The sequence below is a fragment of the Nicotiana sylvestris genome, chromosome 12 (assembly GCF_000393655.2).
Source record: "Nicotiana sylvestris chromosome 12, ASM39365v2, whole genome shotgun sequence".
In the NCBI taxonomy this organism is placed as follows: Eukaryota; Viridiplantae; Streptophyta; class Magnoliopsida; order Solanales; family Solanaceae; genus Nicotiana; species Nicotiana sylvestris.
Window position 1 is genome coordinate 127,410,144 of NC_091068.1, and position 22,448 is coordinate 127,432,591.

The window sequence follows — 22,448 nt, forward strand, 5'->3', positions numbered from 1 at the left end:
CGTTTAGTCCGGGACCGGCAGACCTGTTCGGCACGGGACCGGAGGCCGGCCCATATGCCACCCCGAGTTCCAGATGGGTAGAATCTTATTCAGTTATCCGCACCTTTCTTGCCGGCTACTGTTTAACTTTGACTGACACTCAAAAGAAGTTTCTTGCACTAGTGCAAAATCACATTTCGAAAAGCTTAATATAGTATTATTTTGTTTAGCCATTCCGTGCATACCAAAATCTTCCTCGTTTCTACCAAGCAAATTTTCTTCTGTTTGCTTTTTTATAGCCATTCACCTTTCTGATTGAGCTCCAGGTAAATTTTCACTTTTAAAAATTTCATCTTTTCAGTTTCCTTTGGAGTAGTTCATTTGTTGGTAACAATTAAAATATTTATGTTTTACCATATTGGTACATAATTTTTCTGTCGTTTTCAAGTACATAGAATTTACTGAAAAATTTGAACTAATCTTAGTTGATTTAGCTCCAATACGTTGGGGCAGAGGAAGTATTAGTTGTATATTTAATTCTGTAGGGATCCATTTTCTTCTCTATAGCTGTGTAAGAAGTTTTTTTCTTTTAATTTATCGATATACGTGTTTAGTCGTAAAAATTCAGAGAAATTGATATATGGATGTTTTTTGCTTCTGTGCAGAAAGGTTCAGTTTTTGTGAAGAGTAGATGGAGATTGATAAAGCAATTAGAGAATGTGCGGACAGTAGATTGAAGACAAAGTATAGTAATGCCATATCCGTTATTAAAAGAGCGTTCGCTCTGTATTCGTAAGCTTCTCTTTTCTTTTTTTCCTCGTATCTCTTTGGGGTCTTGTTCATGCTATGTGAATTTGCAAAATGCAATCTTGTCAGCAACTTGTCTCACTGAATTGATTCAACATTTTCCATAGTTGCATTAGTATAATGATACTTAACTTGTAAATAAACTTGAATATAGAACAATATGTGCGTTTGCTGTGTGGAAGATGTTTTCATATTTTAGACTAGGCCTTACACAAGACAGGGGTAAGGTATGTGTATACTCCACCCTCCCCAGACCCCACTTGTGGAATCACACCGCATAAGTTGGTTGTATTTTAGATTAGGAAATGTTTTCTAGGTTATTTTCTAGTGTTCGGTTGGGTAAAAATTAGGTGACATGTGATAATTGTACATGGCGGAGGGTAGGATATGATGATTGTGTTTTGGTCATATGTTTTGAGTGTTAGAGATGAAATCCAGGTGTAGGTTGAAAGAAGTAAGTATGAAGTAAGACTATGGTATATTTGTTGGAATACATTTTTCTTGGAAAATAATTTCTACTTTCCAAATACTAGAAAATGATTTCATTATGAAAAATTTTTCTCTATACTAAAGGTCCTAAAAATGGCCCGTTGTTAAGTTACAATTTCAACATGTAAATTGGGACAATTGCATCGGCCGAAAGCTTGAAGCAGACAAACCAGAGGGCTCTCTAGGAATGCTTTTAGTAAGATTGGTTCCTCCTCCTAGCTACTGATTGACTAATAGGAGGAAATGTTGCTGTTCTCAAGAGCAGCATTTTAAATATTTGCTATCCGAGCAGAGTTGCATGCATACTTGATAGCAATCTAGTTCAAGTGATGGGTATAAAGAGATTTAGTTGGATATAGGTATTTACTGGGAGATTAGTTTTATAGTCAAAATGATCTGATAAATGATTGCTGAGCAGAAGGAAAATTATCAGCATGTTATAATGAAGGATAGAAGTTTGAGAATTATAATCTGTCACCAGTACGAAATAGGTCAATACTGCCTTGGTTGCTTACTGTCATGCTTTTCGGTGATGCTATAGTTCTTGTTAAGTAAGTTGTAGTTGGAAATTTGAACTTCACTCGTAAGGTTTTATGAGACAAAGAAACATGGTCTAAGCATAAAAGAAAGATAATAATGTTTACACCTGGAAACTCGAAAATATGAGTGTTTGTGTTAGTAGTAAATTAAAGTCAACTGACTGTCATTAGGGACAAAGTTTCAAATGTTTTTTTTAATTTCTGTCATTAATTTAATGGTATTTGATGAAGTGTTGTCTGTTTACGACTTGATTGGTTCAGTGTAGCATTGTGCTCAAGTGAACTTCTGAAGAGTCAGTGAGTTTATGTTCTGCGGATAGAGCAGTATATGCCTTAGTGTGAAGTATGTGGTGCATATGATTTTAAAGCACATTATTTAGTTAAGAACCCTATGTCATGATGTCCAAACAATAAATAGGTGAATATTCTACTTCTATCTTGTTCCTCAAGTCTTTAACATGTTAGACTCCTTTAGTTTCAATTTGTTCAACCAGGTTGACTTTGCATGAGATTAAGAGAATAAAGTTTCAATGAGTTATTATATTTACCACGGCAGTAAAATGCTAAATAATACTTCAGAATATTGAATACAATAATATGTAGCTGTATTATTATTTGTTAATCTGAACTTTTGGAAATGGTAAAATTTTCCTCTATAGAAAGCCGTCATTCTTTTTCGAACAAACTAATTAAAAAACATGGAAAAAAAATGGGACAGAAGGAATATCATGCTAAGAACAGTAGTTGATTTGGTAGTTATCACTAGCACTTTCTTATATGATGTAGTCGGTTTAGTGTTTCTCATCCTTTTCCCTTCTGTTTGTAACCCCGACCCCTTAAATAGTATACAAGAGGTTGCATTGAGCTTCAATGGAGGGAAAGATTCTACTGTAAGTTTCTTACATGCTTCTCATCTCTAAACTCTCAGTCTTTTTCCTTCTTGTTTAACCGAATATGCATATTAGGTTAGGTGTTCAAAAGAAGTCTTTTAAGTTTGGTTAGATGCTGTACGAAAATGTATGGATATGTGAGAGATTTAGAGAATCTCTGGTTCTAGATAATCGCAGATTATTTCCGAATACAAATAATTGAATAGTGAAATGCAAAGCGTCCAAATGGAGTGGAATGGGCATAGAGAATTCATATAACTGATTCCAATTAGTTTGTGCTTGAGGCAAGTAGTTATTGGTATTGTGTTTAACAAAATATGTGATGTTTGATTTTGCAATTCAGGTTTTGCTTCACCTACTGAGAGCAGGCTATTTTTTGCATAGAGCTGAAGAAAGTTGTTCACAAGATGTTGTTGATGGTGAAAACACATTTCCAATCCGGACAATATATTTTGAGAGCGCGTCTGCTTTCCCTGAAATCAATTCATTCACCTATGAAGCTGCAGCCACGTACGTGAGAAATGATAACTTGTCTTTCGTGCCTCCTATATGAACAACATATAAGGATTGATTCTCTATAATGACACCACTATGTTAATTATCATTTAAACTGATCCTTCTTTTCTGAGCAGTTACAATTTGCAAATGGATATTATTCGCCTTGACTTCAAATCAGGTTTGGAGGCTCTGCTTAAGGCTAATCCAATTAGAGCTATTTTTCTTGGTGTCCGAATTGGTGATCCTACTGCGGTAATGAAGTACCTATTAAACTTTTTCAACTACTCGGTGATTGTCAAAATCTTGATAAATGTGGTCTATGGCTGACTGATGCATATGGTTACATGCCTATCAGGTAGGCCAGGAGCAATTCTCGCCTAGTTCACCTGGGTGGCCAGCTTTCATGAGGGTGAATCCAATTTTGGATTGGTCATACAGGTTGGGAGTTGCCTAATAAACCCTCCGTATATCAATTCTTCTTATCGTATTACTGGGAAGTATGTATAGTTGCCTCTAAAGTTGGAGAGTGCTGGAGCAGTGGCTTTTGAATGCTTTGATATTCAGTTTCAAGATTAAGACTTACTTGTTCGAGGAATTAAAACGAAGGTTGCATCTGCATCTTGGATTTTAAACCAATTAATCCAACAAGAACTCGCTAAAGGATAATAGCTCCCTAGGCTTGATTTCAGTGGTAAGGACGCATCACGAGATGCGTAGACAGAGCAGACATCACAAGTTCAAACCCTGCCATTAAGAAGGAGGCGATATTTAACTGGAAGCAGTGTAGCGGGGCAGGACCATATTTCCGCGAGTTTTGGACGTGTGGGCCAATTGGGCTTGGTCCAGCTAATTCACAGGGGATTTCTCAGTTATCACGAGAAAGAAAGAGGAGCTTGCTAAAGGAAAAGGAATTGCAAAACATGCTAAAGTGCTTGAGTTATATTAAGATTATGTGCTAAATGCGAAAATTAGTATTTATCAGAAATTTATGGATAAAAGAACTGCTATTTTGATGAAATGCATCAACATAGAAGGTCCTCTGAATCATAGCTGGGAGGATGAGGATGGATTTCAAACTACTTGGATTAGCTTTTGAAATTGGCATTTATTTAGTTTGAATATAAAGTTTAATATGAGGTCCAGGGAATCAAAAAGGTTAAAGTCTGCAAGTCAAAAATAGAAACGATTTACTATGTTAAAGATTATTTCATGTGTGCACTGCCATATATGCTTGAATGTATTATCAATATTGCATCTGTTATTGCTCATGGCGAGTGACAATGGTCTTTTTGGCTATTGTATTTAGGTGAGTATTAATCACGCTTTATGATTGTAGTGTCTTTTACTGATAAAATAAGGTCTTGGCCCTTTACAGTTTTACTTAGAGTTTTAAGTAGGACTTAGAATTATGTTTTCACTTCTTTGCTAGCACCAAGAAGGGACACGGACAATTTTAATGGAACGACTCAACAACAATAACAAACAACACCTTAATCCAAGCTTGTTGTGGTCAGCTATATGAATCTTCACTATCCATTTCGTTCTATTTAGACCCTTTTCTTTCCAATAGTCAATAAATGGAAAAACCTGAGCCAATATAATCCGACTTATGACATAGACAAAGAACAAGTTCTTAGGCGATATTTCATTTCTTTGCATGTAGTTCTACGGGTAGGCATTTTCTTTTATAGCTCACCCATTTCAGTTAGCAGCATCTCCTGTTTTACCTTTGGCAGAGTTTTATTTGACTTTTCCATGGAAGATGTTCATCTAGCTATTTTTCTTTTGAAAAGCAGTCGTCTATTCCTGTGCTTGTTTTCTTATTTTTGACAAACAAAATGACTAACCTCTTAAGTTTGATATGGCAGAGATGTATGGGCCTTCCTTTTGGCATGCAAGGTTCGGTACTGCAGCCTTTATGATCAGGGGTAACTTTTTTGTTATGTTGCTTCAAAAAAATTTATATTGGTTCTTCATTCTGCTGCATGAAAAGGATGAAACACTTTCCTTTATCATTGTTTTTGAGATTTATACTAAAACTATGGCATATTTGCTCATGTGAAGTGGTAGTATAACTTTTTCTTTTCTAGTCCATCTTACTTATAGAGGTGCATCTGCATTTATTTGAGCATTCTATGTCACTGATTTCATAGGTATACTTCAATAGGGAGCATTCATGACACTGTTCCTAATGCACTATTGTGCATCAGTGACAGCAACAACAGTGAAGAAAAGTTTAAACCAGCTTATTTACTTCCTGATGGAAGGCTGGAAAGAGCTGGAAGGGCAAAGAAGCAATTATCTTCCATTAGCAATGGACTGAAATTCAAGGATTTGAATTCCGATAGTGTGCTTACTGCTTCAGTCATAGCTGTGGGGGATGAAATTTTGTAAGTTATTGTTTCTACACCTTTAAATCTGATGTTCCTTGTATATGATGTCATGTTCTTCTGAGGCTTCTTGTCAATATATCTGAGTTATGGTGCATTTTGAGCCAATCTCTTATCCCATGTACATCTGTTCTCTTTTATCTATTTTCTGATAAGTTCCTTATACAACTCTTCTTGAATTTTGTTCGGCGGTATTTCTTCTTTAGAAGTTCAAGTCAATCTGTTGGGAGCATATATTCTACTTTTTGATTCTCTTCTTGTTGGATATTCAACTCGAATTATACTTGTGCTTTTCTAAGATACAACTGAATCATTTGGGATGTCCTGCATTGGATCACTTCTACATGCATCTAGTTATCTGTAATCTAGTGTTCATAATGTATCTTTGAGAATGAGTTATCCTCTATTTTAAACCAATTAATCCTCTCTAGGTTAAACTTCCAATCGAATTTTTTTTTTTTTTTTTGGCAATCCGCTAGGCAAGCGCCTAGGACTAATTTTTTATTAATGAAAGAAAAGAAAAATACAACAATTAGGAACAGTACAAATAAGGGGGACAATAGCACCGGTATTGTTACCCATATGCCTTGGCTATATAATCACTCCTCTGCGCCTCACATTGCCTTATGATGGCAGCCTCATGTAGAGGATTCATGGTGTAGCTGCCGGCAAAGTCTCACGAGGGCATATAATCTCATAGCCGTGTGGATATTTTTCCAAAGGCATAGTACCAAGGAAACTCAAACCAGGCTAAACCTTACCCTACTAATCCTATTGAGGCAGAGAAAAGGCCTCACCTACTAGCACGCATGTAAAAAATAAGAACTGGAGAGTACCAAATATTCAATGATCATCACAGAATTTATAACATACTCTGTGATGATATTACAAATGAGAATACTAATAAAGTGGTATAATAGAATGAAGTACCAATTTGGTTCATGTCCTTCTTTTGCAAACTTGTAAAATCTTCAATTTGTAATTCTTTGTTGTTTACCTCAACCGTGTTCAAAGTGTATTCAAAAATCATCATTTCTTTTTTGAACGGTTGGACCTCGTTGATGTAGTTGGGGCAACCTGCTTTTGTTTGGCAACTCTCATTGGAGGTCGCCTAATATTTAAAAAATCACTAACCTTGTCGTCCCAGCTATTTTTCCTTGTATGTGATTTCCTATTTTTTCCGCTATGCATAGGTGATAAATCACCTTTTCTTGCTGCATGTGCGCGGCATTCTTTCAAAACTGCATCTTCTTCTCCTTCCTCATACATATCTCTACCCACAGATACTGGATATGGCATGTCTTGTAAAAATTCTTGTGCCATCAAACCATTTCCATCTTGTTTGTTAACCATAGTTGCCTTGTTTTGACTTTGTTTTGTGCCTTTCACCTGGTTGCTGGTCCAATCCCCACGCCCAGTGCTACCAACTTGATTTGTATTTAGAGAATTTAGGGGCTTAGAACTTACCATTGCATCAAGTAGCTTTCTGTCCTCCATCGTGATAACAAGTGCCCTTATAGATAACTGTTGTTGTCCAGCAGTTGAAGAAGTTACTGCTGCTCCTGCATTGTTTTCATTCTGCTGCTGCAATGCATCGAGCAACTTTCCATCCTGCAAAGTGATAGCTGGTGGCGTTGTATCCTGCTGCTGCTGTCCACCAGTTGGAAGTGTGACTATAGCTCCTGAGGTGTTTGCATTCAGCTGCTGCTGCCCATACTTTCGACCAGCTGGATCAATCTGGTTACTAGGTGTGGCTGCATTTTGAACTATGTTTCCAGCTACTGCATCCTTGACTTTTAGAGCAGCAAGTGGAGAGTACCTGGGAATGAAAGCTGGAGCATTGAGATTCAACATGCTTTTGTGGCTCGCGTTTGGTATACCATCTGGTTTAGGCAGTGTTATTGAATCAAGTTCTTCATCTACACTCTCCTGATCAACCTCATGATCTGCCTCTTCAGATGAGTATCCAGCAAAATCAACACCACAATCTTCTTCATCATCATACTCACGCTGGTCATCCCAGAGCTTGGATTTAATTGCCATCGCCCTCACATTTGCACTGATAACCTCATTGTTATTTCCTGTAGAAATCATCATCTGCCTAGATTCACCACCATGCTCACCAAATGATGCTAGCGATTGAGTAGGCACCTCCTGCACCGATGTGTTCAAAGCGACCAATGGTTGCCTGATCAGAGGCTTTGCATTCATCATCATATCCATCTGAGTCTCTTTAATGATTTTGGCTACTTCCGGACTAGAAGTATGCATCTTTGGAGTACTGGACCTCGTGGTTGCTGTAGACAATTGGATTGCCTCGGCCTTTTGCGCATCAACTGGAACAATGTCCTTCGACACAATTAGTCGACCACCTGTGTTCTTGGCAAGTTGTTGTTTGCTACTACCTGGATATTGTAGTTGGCAAATTTTTGGGGTTGTGTTCATCATCATAGCTGCCACGGCATCATTTACCATTTTATCAAGCTCCGAATTGGAAATATGTAGCGTTGGCGTATCTGCAGCATGAATTTGATTTGTCTCACCATTGTGATTACCACCAGATGCGATCTCAAGGCGAACACTGTTCGCTTCATTTTTCTGCTCCTTTTCACTACCTGTAAAATTAGTTTTTCCAGCATCTGGTCGTATCTCGTACCCCATCTGTTGTTCCTCATTAACATGCTCACCCTCATTCACCAAAGCATCGAAAGAGTTCGAAACTCCAATAGTCTTTGATGGTACAATCTGATTTTGAAGCGTTGGAGTTTGCTTCTTGCTAGGTGATTTGTTCACCACTTTCCAGTTGTTACTCTTTGTAGTACCTACTGCCCCTACACCTATTTTATCTTGCCCCGCAGAAATTTGATGACCATGTGCCAAAACATTTTTTCCTCGATCAACATCGGCCTGCATTGCACCAGCAGTAACTAGGTGCATTCTTGTAGAGATAGTGGAGGCGTGAACATGTTTGGATTGTTTAGGCAGCCCCTTGTCCAATTTTAACACCTCATCTAGTGGCACGATAGGAGCTGAAGCATGTGTTGTATTTGAATTGTCAATAACCCCAGCAATAGAAGTCATAACCCCTTCATTAAAGAGCCCAGCACCTGCCTTAAAACCTGTAGCATCTGCACTTCTCACAACATCAACATCTTCAAGTTCCTACTCCTCATCTTGCACTGCAGTATCTATTAACTGAGCTGTTTTTTCAGTTAGATCAACATGTGCAGTAGTAGTTTTAATAACCCCAGCAGTAGGACGATTACCAGTTGCATTCAATGCAACATTAGCCTCCAATTGTGAACCTACAGTAGCTGATCGTCTTTCAGCTTTGTCAACTTGTCCTATCAATGTTACTGCTGCATTATTCTTGGCAAACATTGTTCGAACAGCTGCAGCTAAAGCACTGTCATTCATCATCCCAGGTACAAACGCTGAACCTTTAGAAGTTCCAGGTAAAGCTTGATCAACCACAGTATTTTTTGCAGCCTTCAAGTCCTGAGCAACTCTAGCAAGGGCTTCAGCAACTGGGACAATTGCACTAGAAACAGGATTACGCCCCATATGCCTTGTAGATACAGCTGTTACATGTGCTGTCTTGATCAAATTTTCAGCGTGTTCATGAGCCCTTTGAGGAGCTCTTGACACCTTTGTAGCATCTGTATGGTTAATGTGATCTCCAGCAGTTCGATCACCATCATTTAAGGCCCTCCTCTCATTCAAAACCTGACGCAAATCTCCCTTGTATTTCGCACCACCAATTTGTTCTTGACGAGGCTGCTCTTCATCAATCTGAGCATCCTCATCACGATTTTTTTTCTGAAGTCTTCGACACGTAGTTTCATCATGGCCTTGATGCTTACAACAATTACAATACAGTGGTAAATTATCGTAAACGATTTCTTGAAAAACCTCCAGTACTTTTCCAGAAATTGTATCCACACTTTGCAACCTTACGCGATTAGAATGTTTGTCAAGCAAGTCTAAGATCACCTTCACCCTAGCAGTGCTAGGTCTGGACTTAGTTTGTGTTGCCTTATCAATGGCAATTGGTTTTCCTACAGCAGATGCTATAGACAACAATGAAGGCATCGCAAACAAATCTGGTGACAGATTCGGCAACGATATCCAAACCACTGCTTTTGTTGTTTCCTCCTTTGGGTTATAACCAATCGTCTATGGAAATACACGATATTGAAGCTGAACACCCTTATACAGCAGATAATTAACAGAGCGAGCTAAAGCACTTACATAATCATCATAACGATCAAACCTTAGCAGTAATTGTCTTGGTGCGAGTAAACCGATGATACATCGACCTTTAACACCTAAGTGTTTGGGCAGTAAATCTCGTTGCTCATTGAGTTCTGGTGCTCCTGGAGATACTTTCATCACTACTGATTGATGCAAGCCTTCCTCCACAGCAAACTGTTGTCGTTCTTCTAAGGAAAACATTACAGTTGGCTCTCCATGGATGAACTGGACTGGTTTGAGTTTTGGAGTTGTGCGATGTATGGGGTCTATTTTTGTTGCGATTTGCTGAGCATATGTGGGTTTTATTGGTGGCTCTCCCACAGCCAAAGGCTGGGGAGAGACGACAGCATCCATGGCTGCTCAAAACGTCACCATATCATTGACGTGAAGAACTGAAAATAACAACAAAATCTGGAAAATTCTGCTTGCTACAGTAAATCGCAAAATAGAAATTAAGATCTAGAAAAATAGGTTATGAATTTAAGGATGAAACCAGTTGGGGATTGTTCTCTAAGAGAAGGGGGTTCTTTTAAGACCAATCTTGTGATATTACCTTGCCGGATGCCGGAGTTATGGCCCGGTGAATAGTGACGGAATTACTATTCACCTTCTTCCTAGCCCGGCCCTTCCACATTTAACTTGATGACTGGTACCACATTTAATCGAGAATTGAATAGGCATCAAGGAGGTTATTTTGATGTATAAACAGCAGTGTCCTTTCATTTTCACAAAACTCATTTGGGATGTTTCCCATCCTTTATTTGTGTGGAATATTTTTGGTAGTTTATGATGATAGTTACACTGTGAGGGCAGGCATGTGATAGAGTCTAGTTGACATGTTATTTAAACAAATTTTGAGGTATATTAGGAGACCAGCTGAACATGGAGAGGCTTCCTCAATTCTTTTGATTCCATTTGTCAAAGTAGATATGTAAAGCAAAAACAACATCTTTCAGTTTGCACATAGTATATCTTTGGCAGAGAAATTGGTACCAAATAAATATTTACATGTGCTATGACCCTTATTGTGGTATTCTGCTATTTGCCTATTTGTAGTTGCTTGCTTATCAGATATGTTTATCTTGGTTCGATAGCTCAGGTTTGGCACTGTAGAGGACAAGTTGAGGTCTTTTTTGTGTAGAAAGCTCCATTCCATTGGTTGGGCGGTATTGCTGCTTGCTGTGACTCGAAATGACGTGAGTAATATGTTATGACTTAACAACTTGTGTAATTTTTGCTTCTTTTTCAACTTATGTGGTAAGCATGAGCTTGACATTAATTTTCCATTTTTTCTTTTTGGATTGTTTTCTTCCTTTTTTTTTCTCCTTTTGCCCTGCATTCTGTTCTTCAACTTTTGCAGCACTCCAGCTTGCAGCCAAACAATAAAGGCAATAAATTCTTGAAAGTTGATGCACATTTAAATCAACTAACAACTACAAAGCAGAATAGTTATAAACTTTATAGAGTGACTCCCAAATTGATAAAGAAAAGCTTTGAATCTTTGTAACAAGCTTCATGATCTCCTAGCAATTGAAATATTCTCTCGACCATGCCGAGCCAACTTTTAGGTAGAAAGGTCTGTCGTGTTACTTTCCTGGAGCAGCATCATGTTTCTTCATCTTTATAAGTCCCACTAAGTTGAAGTCAGTTTCTGCGCAACTTCCACCTTGATACATCTTTGATGGACCTTGCATTTATAAGAGGAACTTTATGCTAGTTTGTTCTGATAACATTCTTTTCATATTTAGGTAGATTCTGTGGCCGAGGAAGTTGAGAGGCGGAAGTCCACAAATGACATGGTAAATGTTTTTCTTCCGCATGGATGTATTTATTTAGTTGTTTCATTGCTTCTAGAGGGCTTGTTTGATGTATATGCACCAGTCTGTTGTATGTGTGAGCGCGCGAGAGAGGGTAGAGTTCTGTCCCCCTGTGTTGACATATCTATTCCGAAATTGATCTCTCTACAGGTATTTATATATGGTGGGGTGGGTCCATTGCATTCGGATGTCACGGTCGCAGGAGTTGCAAAAGCTTTTGGTGTTCGCTTGGTATGTAATATCGATTTACTGGATCCTTCTGCTATTTCGTGTTGCATGACTTAGCGTGAAAATAGCTTTCAAATTAATCATCCCTTTCAGCAAGCTTCACAAATTTTTATTGCTAGTAAGATATTACCGGAAATAGAAATAAAATTTTCTCTGCTATACTTAAATTTTTCCATGTCTTTGTCTGACATGGCACATGTCGCGCGCTTAGTGGAATGTGCATCAGATGCACCATCGGTTTTGTTTTAAGTTTTTCTTTTACCTTTGGGCTTTAGTGTCTATTTGTGCATATAATAAAGGGCATATTTGAAGCTGCAATTTGTTACTTTTATTTCTATTCTTTTGGGACGGAAGGTCAAGTTACCATCATTAAATTGAGGAAGAAAAGAAAAGCACGACGAAGAGATGGATGGTAGAAATCTTGTAACTCATTACCAAGATAAAGTTACCTAGATGTCTGATTCCATAATTATGTTTAATAATGTATGATATCTGACTACCTTTTTGTATAGGATTTTCTTTTCTGGTTTATAAATATAAAAAATACATAGAAATATGTATTAAATATCCACAAATCCACAAACTTCTTTTGAAATGTGCTCTCCCTGGGTCATGTCCAACGTATCTGAAAGATACAACAGTCTTTTCCAAGTCATGGTGCTGGCAGGACATTCTTTTAAAACTGTTATTTTGATACTCCGGTTTGTAATAATGTATCAGTGTCTCTAATCTTCTCATAAGTTCATTTTGCAGGCTCCTGATGAAGAATTTGAAGAACATCTAAGGCACCTGATTGCTGAGAAATGCACCGGTGACAAGAACGAGGTTAAACCAATATTCATTCCTAAATTCCACTGGGCCTGAAGTTTTCATTACACTTATATATGTAAGAGTGGAATAGTTTCTGTAGTACCTATGGTAATTAAAGAGTGTGGCGACCAAGGAAATTCGATTTTGAGTTTTTACCTGTTGATATAAATTTTGGCAGAAAAGCTCCTTATTGTGGGTTCAGTGATGATTGAAAAGGAAACACAGAGCTCCTTGGGTTCACTATACCAGAACTGTTCTTGTTCTTCCTGGAACTTCAGAAATTGCATTTCTGCATCTTCATTTGTTGATTATTGAAATGTTGAACCTATTCCGTATTGTCTTTATAGACAAAATGTTAAACATTGGAGGCACCTAGCAACTTAAAAGTATCATTTAATGTCTAATACCAACTGAAGAAGGAGAATACAGGAAAACTAGTTCTCTTAGTGCTACAGGGTGAATCAGTCTTTGCAAATTCATTTCTTGTTTTTCTGCTGGGGGAATGAAATCACATGGACTGAGTCGATAATATATACTGCACAAGATAAACATATGGCTTGATTATTTGGCCAAGGTTGTTCTAGAACACTTGTCGAGAGATCTTTTTGTATAATCTCTAATTCAGAATCATTCACCATAGTGTAGCTGATGTACAAAATAATCTGACTGGGAAAGGTAGAAAATAGTGCAATGAATCAGACACTAAAATAATATATAAGTATCAGGGAGAAGATGTTATTTATATTTTTCAAATGTCATTATATTTATGATTTCTAACATTCCAACAATTAGAGCTTCTCTGCCTGTTGGAATTAAATTATCATTTCCTGTCCTATTGCAGATGGCACAGTTGCCTGAGGGTATTACAGAATTATTGCATCATGAACAGCTGCCTGTGCCTTTGGTATGTGGAGGCATTATCCAAGATTTTATGGTTATTATGATTATTTTGTTCTCTAATCTGATTCCCTCCTTATGTGTAGACTGTGTAACATTATTGGATTTTATTCTCAAGCAATCCATGTTTCCTGAGTTTTTGTCATAGTGTATTAAAAACCTTCACGTCCAGTTTGAAACCATGGTCCAAGTATCCATAAAGGAAACGCAAATTTATTTTAGATGTTGGTTTTTGTATGTATGCTGTAATGGTCTTTTCTTTCTGTCTATACTTTTTTTTTATCAACATATATGTTAGGTATCTATTAATGGAACAATCCTCTACTGAGTACTGTGAATTGGGCATCGCCTGAAGTCGTATTAGCAAAGCAATGGACTCTAGCATCTTGTTTGTCGTGATGAAAATTTTCTTCATTTTCACCCTTTGCAAATTTTTCCCCTTCTTATACTTTCTTTTGCTCTTTGGTTGATTTAAGTTTTTATTCTTGATACCTCTAATGACTCTTGCAGTATTTCTGTTTTACCAAAAATTATCCTTGGCATAGCTACTGTTTCGTTGGCCTTTCAAGTTCAAAATAGATAACAAACAACAACAACAACAAACTCGGTATATTCCCACAAGAGGGGAAGTTCAAAATAGATAACTTTATATAAAAAGAAATGGAGAAAGAGTCAGTGGCGTCGAGCTCTGATGATTTTAGTAAGTGGAAAGAATGGATCTGTACTCTGTGAAAGTCATTTTGAACGTTCTTACATAGTGCTATTAAGTTATTCTATTTTTCCTAAGTTGCCTGTGTACATAATTACTCAGAAGTAACAGATCACTTATAGTGAACTCAGCTTTATTTTTGACTCATTTCCTTCTCTATCATATCCTTTCTCTCTTATATTCATTCTTTTGATTACAAGGAGCTCTGTCTTAGTATTATATTCATGTAGTTTCTCTTGACGTGTGAGTTTAAGATACCTATGAAGTTGAAGGTTGACCTTTTATTTTGGGCATGTGTGTTCTCTTTTGTAGATCAAATGTGGTAACGTGATCATCCTCACTGCAACAAATGTTGCTGAGTTGGACTTGCAATGGGATTGTCTGATTGAATCAGCAAAATCTAATGGTGACCTGGTATTGATGGCACCATTTGTTTCAAAAAGCTTGGCAACAACTCTTTCCGATGTGAGTTCCATGGAACCCTCTCTTAGATTGTCTTTGGCTTCCTTATTTGATTCCTTTTCTCGTTGATGTGTGATCTTTCCAGTCCTCTATAACTGCCGAAATCAAGGTTTCTTCCTTATCATATGTATCCTTAAGTCAAACCTAAGAGTTTGAGATTGACGAGTAGTTGATTGATATATCATATTCTTCACATGCATCTCTTAGTTGAGCTTTATGTTTCTTTCATTAGGTAAAAGTTATACTTGACGGCATAACAGCTTATCCAGTTGCTGGTGAACCATTTTGTAGGAACTCTTCTCCTTGTTTTACCAAGTTATGCTCTTTAATGTTCTTCTGAAAAAGTTTCAAGTCCTTACCGACAAAAAGGATCTTCATCACTTGTCACGTGTGTCCTAGTTCTAGATATGCTTAATTGTAATGGAGTGAGAAATCTAGTACAATCCTTATTAGAGCAATTATGACTCACAAATCAAGTGAATGAAGCATTGGAAGGTATTCTTGCAGCCAAAAGGGCATCAGATCAGAGTGATTATACCCAGATAGTCATCATCACAGCGAGCTTCTGATCCTTATGCCACATAGTCAACAATATTCTGTGTAGTATTTTACTCCCTCGATTTGGAAAACGCATAGGTTACCTTTTAGAACTCTGAGGTGCAATCTTATTGATTCCATAGTTTTGGTTTTCCTCCTTTTAAGTGAGCTTTTATGATGTATCTTATCAAATTCTCTCCTGTTAAGTTGTTTTAGTATCTAACATATTGTCTGTGCAAATTATCAATTACAACTTCCTCCATGAGTTGCAGGTGGAAATTGCTCAACCTCTGTCGAAGCTTCGCCTTCAATATCCTGATATGAACATTGGTAATTTCTTCATATCATTTACAAGATTAATGACTTGTATAGCCCATCACTTATTCCCACTTTTTTTCCTTCCTTTTCTTTAACATATTACATCATTCTTATTTCCTGTGATTTGTAGGAGGTTATCGGGGATCAAGAAAAGGACCTCTTATAGTTAGATTTGAAGGGAAGGTAAGAATTTTTACTGGAGATGTCACTTGGTTTTGAAGCATTATATTTCTGTATCAAGTTCAATATTATTTTGTGTGTTACTGTAGGATCCGACAAGAATAGAAGCAGCTTCTCAATCATTGTGCCAGAATTTTCACTCTGGTGCATTCTCTCAAATTGAGTGACCATGGAACCTCCACACTCCTGAAGGCGATACATGCAACCGCCAAAGGGAAAGGGTTCTAAATTCCATGTACAATTGAGGAGAATGATGGACATGGCAAAGTAAGCAGGAGCGACATTTCAATATTCAGTACAATGTGACTCTATTGTCTCTGTTGGAGTAATCACCATATCAAGAACACAGTTAGAAGCACATCTGTTTTCTGGTAAGTAGTAGTAACTTAGATAAGAATCTAAGGAAGTGAATTAGGGTCGGCAGATACAGGCTTCTCTTTTGTTGAATAAGTAGATTTTCCCCTTAGGCTTTTATTGAAACCTTTGAGATCTTAATTGCAGCTGTATTCAGACACAATAGTTCTTATATTTTGATTTTTTGTTGGTATTGTTAACGGCAACATATACGTTTTATCGAGTGGAGATTTATAGCCCTATCAGCATCTTGGTTGAAATGAAAAGATGGTAAATTTTGAGTTGTCTCTGGACATAGATTGCTACCTGCTTGTGAAAGAAAGACTTGAGGGTCTTTACTCATTCATAAAAGGGAAAAAGGCCAAATTTACCTCCATACTATTGAAAATAGTTTACATTTACTTTCCGTTTAAATTTATCCCTATTGTTAGCAATAAATAAAAAATATCACTTCAAGCAAGCCCATTTCGCTGCAACATTTCTACTTTCAATTGTCCTAATGTGGGCGCAGATGCCAATTACAAGAATGAATCTAGCAGTCTATATTCGATCATTTATTTCTTAGTTCTCTTTTCTGGTCTTCTATAACTGACACCCAAAAAAAAATTGATTGTAACTTTTGGTGGTGTAATTCGAACTTTTGAAGTGGATTTATCCTCTACCAAAGCATACACTCAGATGGCATAGTATAAAGTTGACATAAACAACAACTACGCTCTAGTTCCAAATAAATTGAGTTCGGTTATATGAATCTTCACTGGTCATGTCTCTCCATCAAAATCCCAAATGGCATAAAACACTTATGTAACGTCTGCTTTCATTGACATCCACATACCATATTCCAGAGAATGCACAAGATGAAACCAGAAAGACTGAAAAAGTTTTACAAATTTGGCCTCATGTACTGTGAAAATAGCCTTTAACCTGTTAAAAAAACAAAGTGTGAGCTCCGGAAATGCAGAGATTTACCAACTTAAGTTAACGCAGATTCAAGTTTTGACATCCAAATTTATTGTTTGGCCCTGCATTTATCACAATCATGGCAGTTACAGCATAAAGGACATCCAAACAGATTCAGCTACGAAATTACTCTTCATATGCATATAACTGGAGAACAAACGATACCTATAAATGCTGTCAGAGTCTTACGGGAGATCTTTCACCAAATAATTAAGATTGCTTTTTCTTCTAAGATAAAAACCGAAAAATATCAAATTGAGCCTAATAGATCTTGTATCTTCGAAATATGTTATTTTATATAGTACAACTTTAACATACAAATAATTAGTAGACCTTTTATGAGTGTTTTTTGCCTTCTTAAGTGAAGAACCCAAAGAGGATAGAATGTTTACAATCTAGAACTTGCAATTAATAAGACAATAACGAGGATGATGATTCATAACATCATCTTACCATTTTGATTTTACTGGTTTTATTTATGGTATTGCAACTTTAAGAGTTTATTACTTCATTATCATATATTTGTTCCAGCTGTGTAAAAAATAAATTAACGAGACTCGTGATTTTAAGTTATTGAATTCAGTGAGAGGGTCTGTCATGAGATGTTTAATGTAATTACGTGATTTCTGTTGTACTCTTAGAAGGTATTCCAAGCCCTTGCAGTTAAACAATTCAGTGTTATTGGGAAGTAGTTACTGTATGATCATACTTTTCTAGTATCACATGGCTGGAATTGGTAGTTCACTTCCTCGTTACTTTCAAAAGTAATCTACCAGCTTTTAGCAACAATAAAAATAACATAGCCAGTGTGACTGCACAAGTAGAGTCTGGGAAGAGTAGAGTGTACACAAACCTTACCCCTATTTAAAGAGACTGTTTCAGAAGACCTTATACCCAGTGTGATCCCACAAGTGGGATCTAGAAAGAGTAGAGTGTACGCTAACCTTACCCTTAACTTAGAGAGGCTAGTTTAGATAGATCCTCTGCTCAAGAGGAATGTTTAAAAAAACATGTTCGAAAAAAACAGGAGTAAAGATGCCATGATAAAAATACTAAAGAAAACAAAATATTGACAGCAGAAATAGTAAGAACAACAGTAGTAATCCCTCCATTTCATATTAAATGAGGTACTTTCCTTTTTAGTCTGTTCCAAAATAAATGACACATTTCTAAATTTGGAAATAATTCAACTTTAAACTCTTTCATTTTACCCAATTACCCTTAACGAGAAGCTTTTATAACCACACAAATGTCATGGTCTCACACACTTTTTATCCCTTAAACTTTTAAGACCACAAGTTCCTAAAGTCTTATTCTTTTTTCTTAAATTCCATGCTTAGTAAAACTATTTAATATAAAACGGAGGGAGTAATAGAATTGAAGAATAAGATAATAATAAAATAATACCAGCTTTTAGCATTGTTGCATATTATAACCAACCCTTGATGTTTGTGCATCAAGGGTAAAGCTAGAACATCTTGTAAAGCTAACATACTACTTAAAAAAAGAAAAATTATATCCCGTTTAAAGAAAGAAGGCAGAACCAATAGTTCAACATACGGCATTTCTCATTAGATAAATGAACACAATGACAAAAGAAGTTGTTTGTGTCCGGGTACATCAGAAATAAATTTCGGAGGTCATTTTGAAATTAAGTACGGCAAAAACAAGAAAAGAAATCAACAGGATCAACTATCGGAGCTCTTAGAATCCTCGAAAGTATGTAGACACTTCCTTGGTCTCCCTCCACTCAATAGGGCCTTAACCGTAAGAATAGGGTATCAATATACTCAATGTAGCTTGTTTATTGGTCCGCAACAAGAATAATAGGCACAAGAAAGTTGGTACTCTCTCAAGCTTTAGGCTTGAGGGCCTTGACAGTCTCCCAGGTGAAATCAGGGTCATCACGGCCAAAGTGACCATAAGCAGCAGTCTTCTGGTACCTGAAGTTACCTCCTCTGAGTAAGTCAAGGTTAATTGCCATCATTCCAGGCCTGAAGTCAAAGTTCTCCTTGATCAGAGCCAGAATATCCTTGTCTGGAATGGTTCCGGTTTTGTAAGTGTCAACAAACACGGAGAGTGGTTCTGCAACACCAATTGCATAAGAAACCTGGACAATGCAGCGGCGAGCAAGTCCTGCTGCTACCACACTCTTTGCTGCTTGTCTCACAATATAAGCACCACTTCTGTCCACCTTGGTAGGATCTTTCCCTGAGAAGGCACCTCCACCATGAGCACCCCAACCTCCATAGGTGTCAATGATAATTTTCCTGCCAGTGAGTCCAGCATCTCCATGTGGACCACCAATCACAAAGCGACCTGATGGGTTGAGGTGGAAGATGGTGTTCTCATCAAGGTACTTCGCTGGGATCACGGGCTTTATCACATGCTCTTTCAAGTCCTGGGCAATCTGCTCATTTGTGACACCTTCATCATGTTGAGTTGAGATGAGAACGGTGTGAACTCTAATAGGAACCATGGCGCCATTGTCATTCTTGTACTCAACTGTAACTTGTGTCTTGCCATCCGGTCTGAGCCATGGGCAAGTCTTGTTCTTCCTCACTTCAGTAAGCTTGGCACCAAGCTGAGTAGCCAAAACATGAGTAAGGGGCATTAGTTCAGGAGTTTCATCTGTGGCATAGCCAAACATGTGACCTTGGTCACCAGCTCCGATTTCTTCTGGTTTCTTGGTAAGATGACCATGGACTCCTTGGGCAATGTCAGGGCTCTGCTGCTCAATGTTGACAAGGACTTTGCAGTGGTCAGCATCAAGGCCAACATCAGCTGAGGTGAACCCGATGCCTCTGCAAGTGTCGCGTACTATCTTTTCATAGTCCACCTTGGCCTTGGTTGTTATCTCTCCAAAGACCATGACCATGTTTGTCTTTGTGCAGGTTTCACATGCAACCTTGCTCTCTGGATCTTGTTCTAGGCAAGCGTCAAGAATGGCATCTGAGACCTGGTCGCAAAGCTTGTCGGGATGCCCTTCGTTAACTGATTCTGAGGTGAACAAGAAAGTCTCCATGTCTAGCTGATAAGATCAAGAAAATATGTCATCATTTCTATCCCAAAATGTTCTATATTCACAAGAAAATGAGTCCAGCTGCTAATAAACATGTGAAAACAGAGAATTCCATCAACTTAAGGGGACATATCTAAACAACCACTATACCTCAATCCCAAACAAGTTGGGTTCGACTATATGAATCCTCTCCGGTAATATATAGAGAACTAACACTATGTGGAATAAAATGATGAATAATAAAGTTCAGATCAACAACATGTCTTTTGGGCCGTTTTCACTACTTTAATTTTTTTCAAAGACCGGTTCTTTATTTGATCTAGGTTCCCACATCCAAGAAAAAAATGAGTGATTTCAATTTAAGCACATGATATAAAGTATTTCATTAATAATTCTTTATTTTCAATCATTTGAACCGTAATAACCAAATCCATTGGCCAAAAAGTCATATTTGTGACAGGATCTAACTCAATGTACTGTACGAACCAGTTTAGCAGTTAGCAATGAGATCTGAGTGACGTAATATGACAAATTACAGTTAATTTTAGCAGCTAAAAGTCCAATATCATGAAAATTAACAAAAGTTCTTTGCTTTATAAACAGGATCTAAGTACTACGTCGGAAAAAAAAAAAGTACTACGTCGAGCGATAGCAGAAAATAACGTAACATATATATAACATCAAAAATAAGAAAACAAAACATCGTTTTGCAATAAATCAAACAAAAACATCAACAGAAGAAATGATGATTTAACTGAAATCTATGACAAGTCATAGATGCATGCAGAATATATACCAGATCTAAATCTAATGAAACAAAAAATAAAGAATGAAATAGTAAATTCAGCGTAATAAATTTGAAAAATACTGACCTTAAAATGAAAAAACTCTTAGATCTGTGGAAAGATTGAAGAAGAAATGAGAGAAAAGAGAGATGCGTATTTGTGTGTATGGGCAGAGTAGTGAAGTTTAAGGGGAAGTATATATAGAAGCTGAATTGTAGGAGAAAAAAGAGGCGTGCCACCAATGACTCGCTCTATTTCTTCTCACTTTCCAATAAGAGTTTTTACCAACCAACCCATGGCTTACCAACTCAAGTGGGACCTCGGAGCTGATTCACGATTGTAAAAGGGCAGCCCGGATCGTACCACAAGGTATATTGTATGCAGTCTTAGACTACATTTTTGCAAGAGGTTATTTTTACGGCTCGAACCCGTGACCTCCTGCTCTCATGACAATAATTTTGTCAGTTACGCCAAAGCTCCCCTACACGATTGTAATTTACTAAATATGGAATATAAAAATGGACAAAATACAAAATTGAGCGGTCGACCGAAAGGCCCGAAACTGACCAAAGGTGTATAAAAAATGTATATTATATGTATATAACGCGAGCGCGCGCGCGCACACACACATATATATTTCGACTATTATTTCTGGGAGCCGCAAATAAATATACATTTCCTCATATAGAATTAATTTGTGTGTTTAGATCATGGGGCATTGCAATGGTGCCTGTGGTGTTACAAGCATTTTCTCATATTTTTTAAATTTTTATTTGTAGATAAAAAATATGGTCCAGAAGTTACATATACTTTATTGGGCTTTACTAAGAGATTGTCGTGTGAAGAATACGTTTTGTATCTGATTTATAGAGAAATACCGTGGAACTTCTCCAAAATTAAAATGACAATTGTTTTATCATCATTTTTTGTCAGTTTTCTCTTATTCCGCCAATTAGACAACAACAACAATAACAATAATTTTTATATTTTTTACTTCTTTTTGTTTAAGGTGTATTATGCATAATAACTCTGAAAATTAATCAAATTTGATAAAATTTCTTCGCTTTTTTAAGTTTTTTGCATACTAAATTTAATGAGGCAAATTCAAAGAGTAACCGTAAAAAAAGAAAGGCAAAGGAAAGAAAGAAAAGAATAATAATAGAAGAAGTATAAGATAGGAATATAGAGAAAAAGAAAAGTAGAAATACTAGAGACTAGAGAGATTAGGGAATTGGAAAGAGAAGAAAAGGAAGATCAATAAAAGAAAAAATTTATAAAAAAAAAATATAATGTGGGGAAAAATTAATTAAATGGTTTTCTCTATTTTAGTTTTTTCCACTTTCCATTTCATGTTTATTAGAAGTTTTACCATTTAGAGGAAAAGGAAAACTCAAGTGCAGATATAAATTCATCTATCTGAGTTATATTTAAACTGAGAATTATGTATCAAACCTACATGCGCACACCTCACCCCCACACAAATGTACAGACCTCCTTATTTCTTTTCGTTCTATAGAAATTTT

General features: G+C 36.9%; 2 protein-coding genes across 3 annotated transcripts; one reads left to right on the plus strand and one right to left on the minus strand.

Annotated features, from left to right (window-relative positions):
• The first annotated feature begins 33 nt into the window (after positions 1-33).
• Positions 34-16,451, plus strand: LOC104242509 (uncharacterized). 2 transcript variants are annotated; one of them, XM_009797576.2, is made up of 17 exons: positions 34-305; positions 645-771; positions 2,659-2,704; positions 3,048-3,214; positions 3,337-3,454; positions 3,558-3,640; positions 5,071-5,130; positions 5,356-5,592; positions 10,946-11,042; positions 11,595-11,645; positions 11,814-11,894; positions 12,645-12,716; positions 13,543-13,605; positions 14,620-14,772; positions 15,579-15,636; positions 15,755-15,807; positions 15,894-16,451. In XM_009797576.2, exons 2-17 carry the CDS (start codon positions 671-673, stop codon positions 15,969-15,971), a joined length of 1,518 nt encoding a protein of 505 aa, XP_009795878.1. In that variant the 5' UTR covers positions 34-305; positions 645-670; the 3' UTR covers positions 15,972-16,451. The 2 variants fall into 2 exon arrangements, with proteins under 2 accessions (XP_009795878.1, XP_070020966.1); XM_070164865.1 differs by having other exon boundaries at positions 5,413-5,592.
• A 2,214-nt stretch (positions 16,452-18,665) lies between these two features.
• LOC104242510 (S-adenosylmethionine synthase 2) lies at positions 18,666-21,188 on the minus strand. The gene is made up of 2 exons (XM_009797578.2): positions 21,013-21,188; positions 18,666-20,149 (listed from the first exon to the last, which is right to left on the minus strand). The coding sequence occupies exon 2, from the start codon at positions 20,141-20,143 to the stop codon at positions 18,971-18,973; it is 1,173 nt and encodes a 390-aa protein (XP_009795880.1). The 5' UTR covers positions 20,144-20,149; positions 21,013-21,188; the 3' UTR covers positions 18,666-18,970.
• Between the last annotated feature and the right edge of the window lie 1,260 nt (positions 21,189-22,448).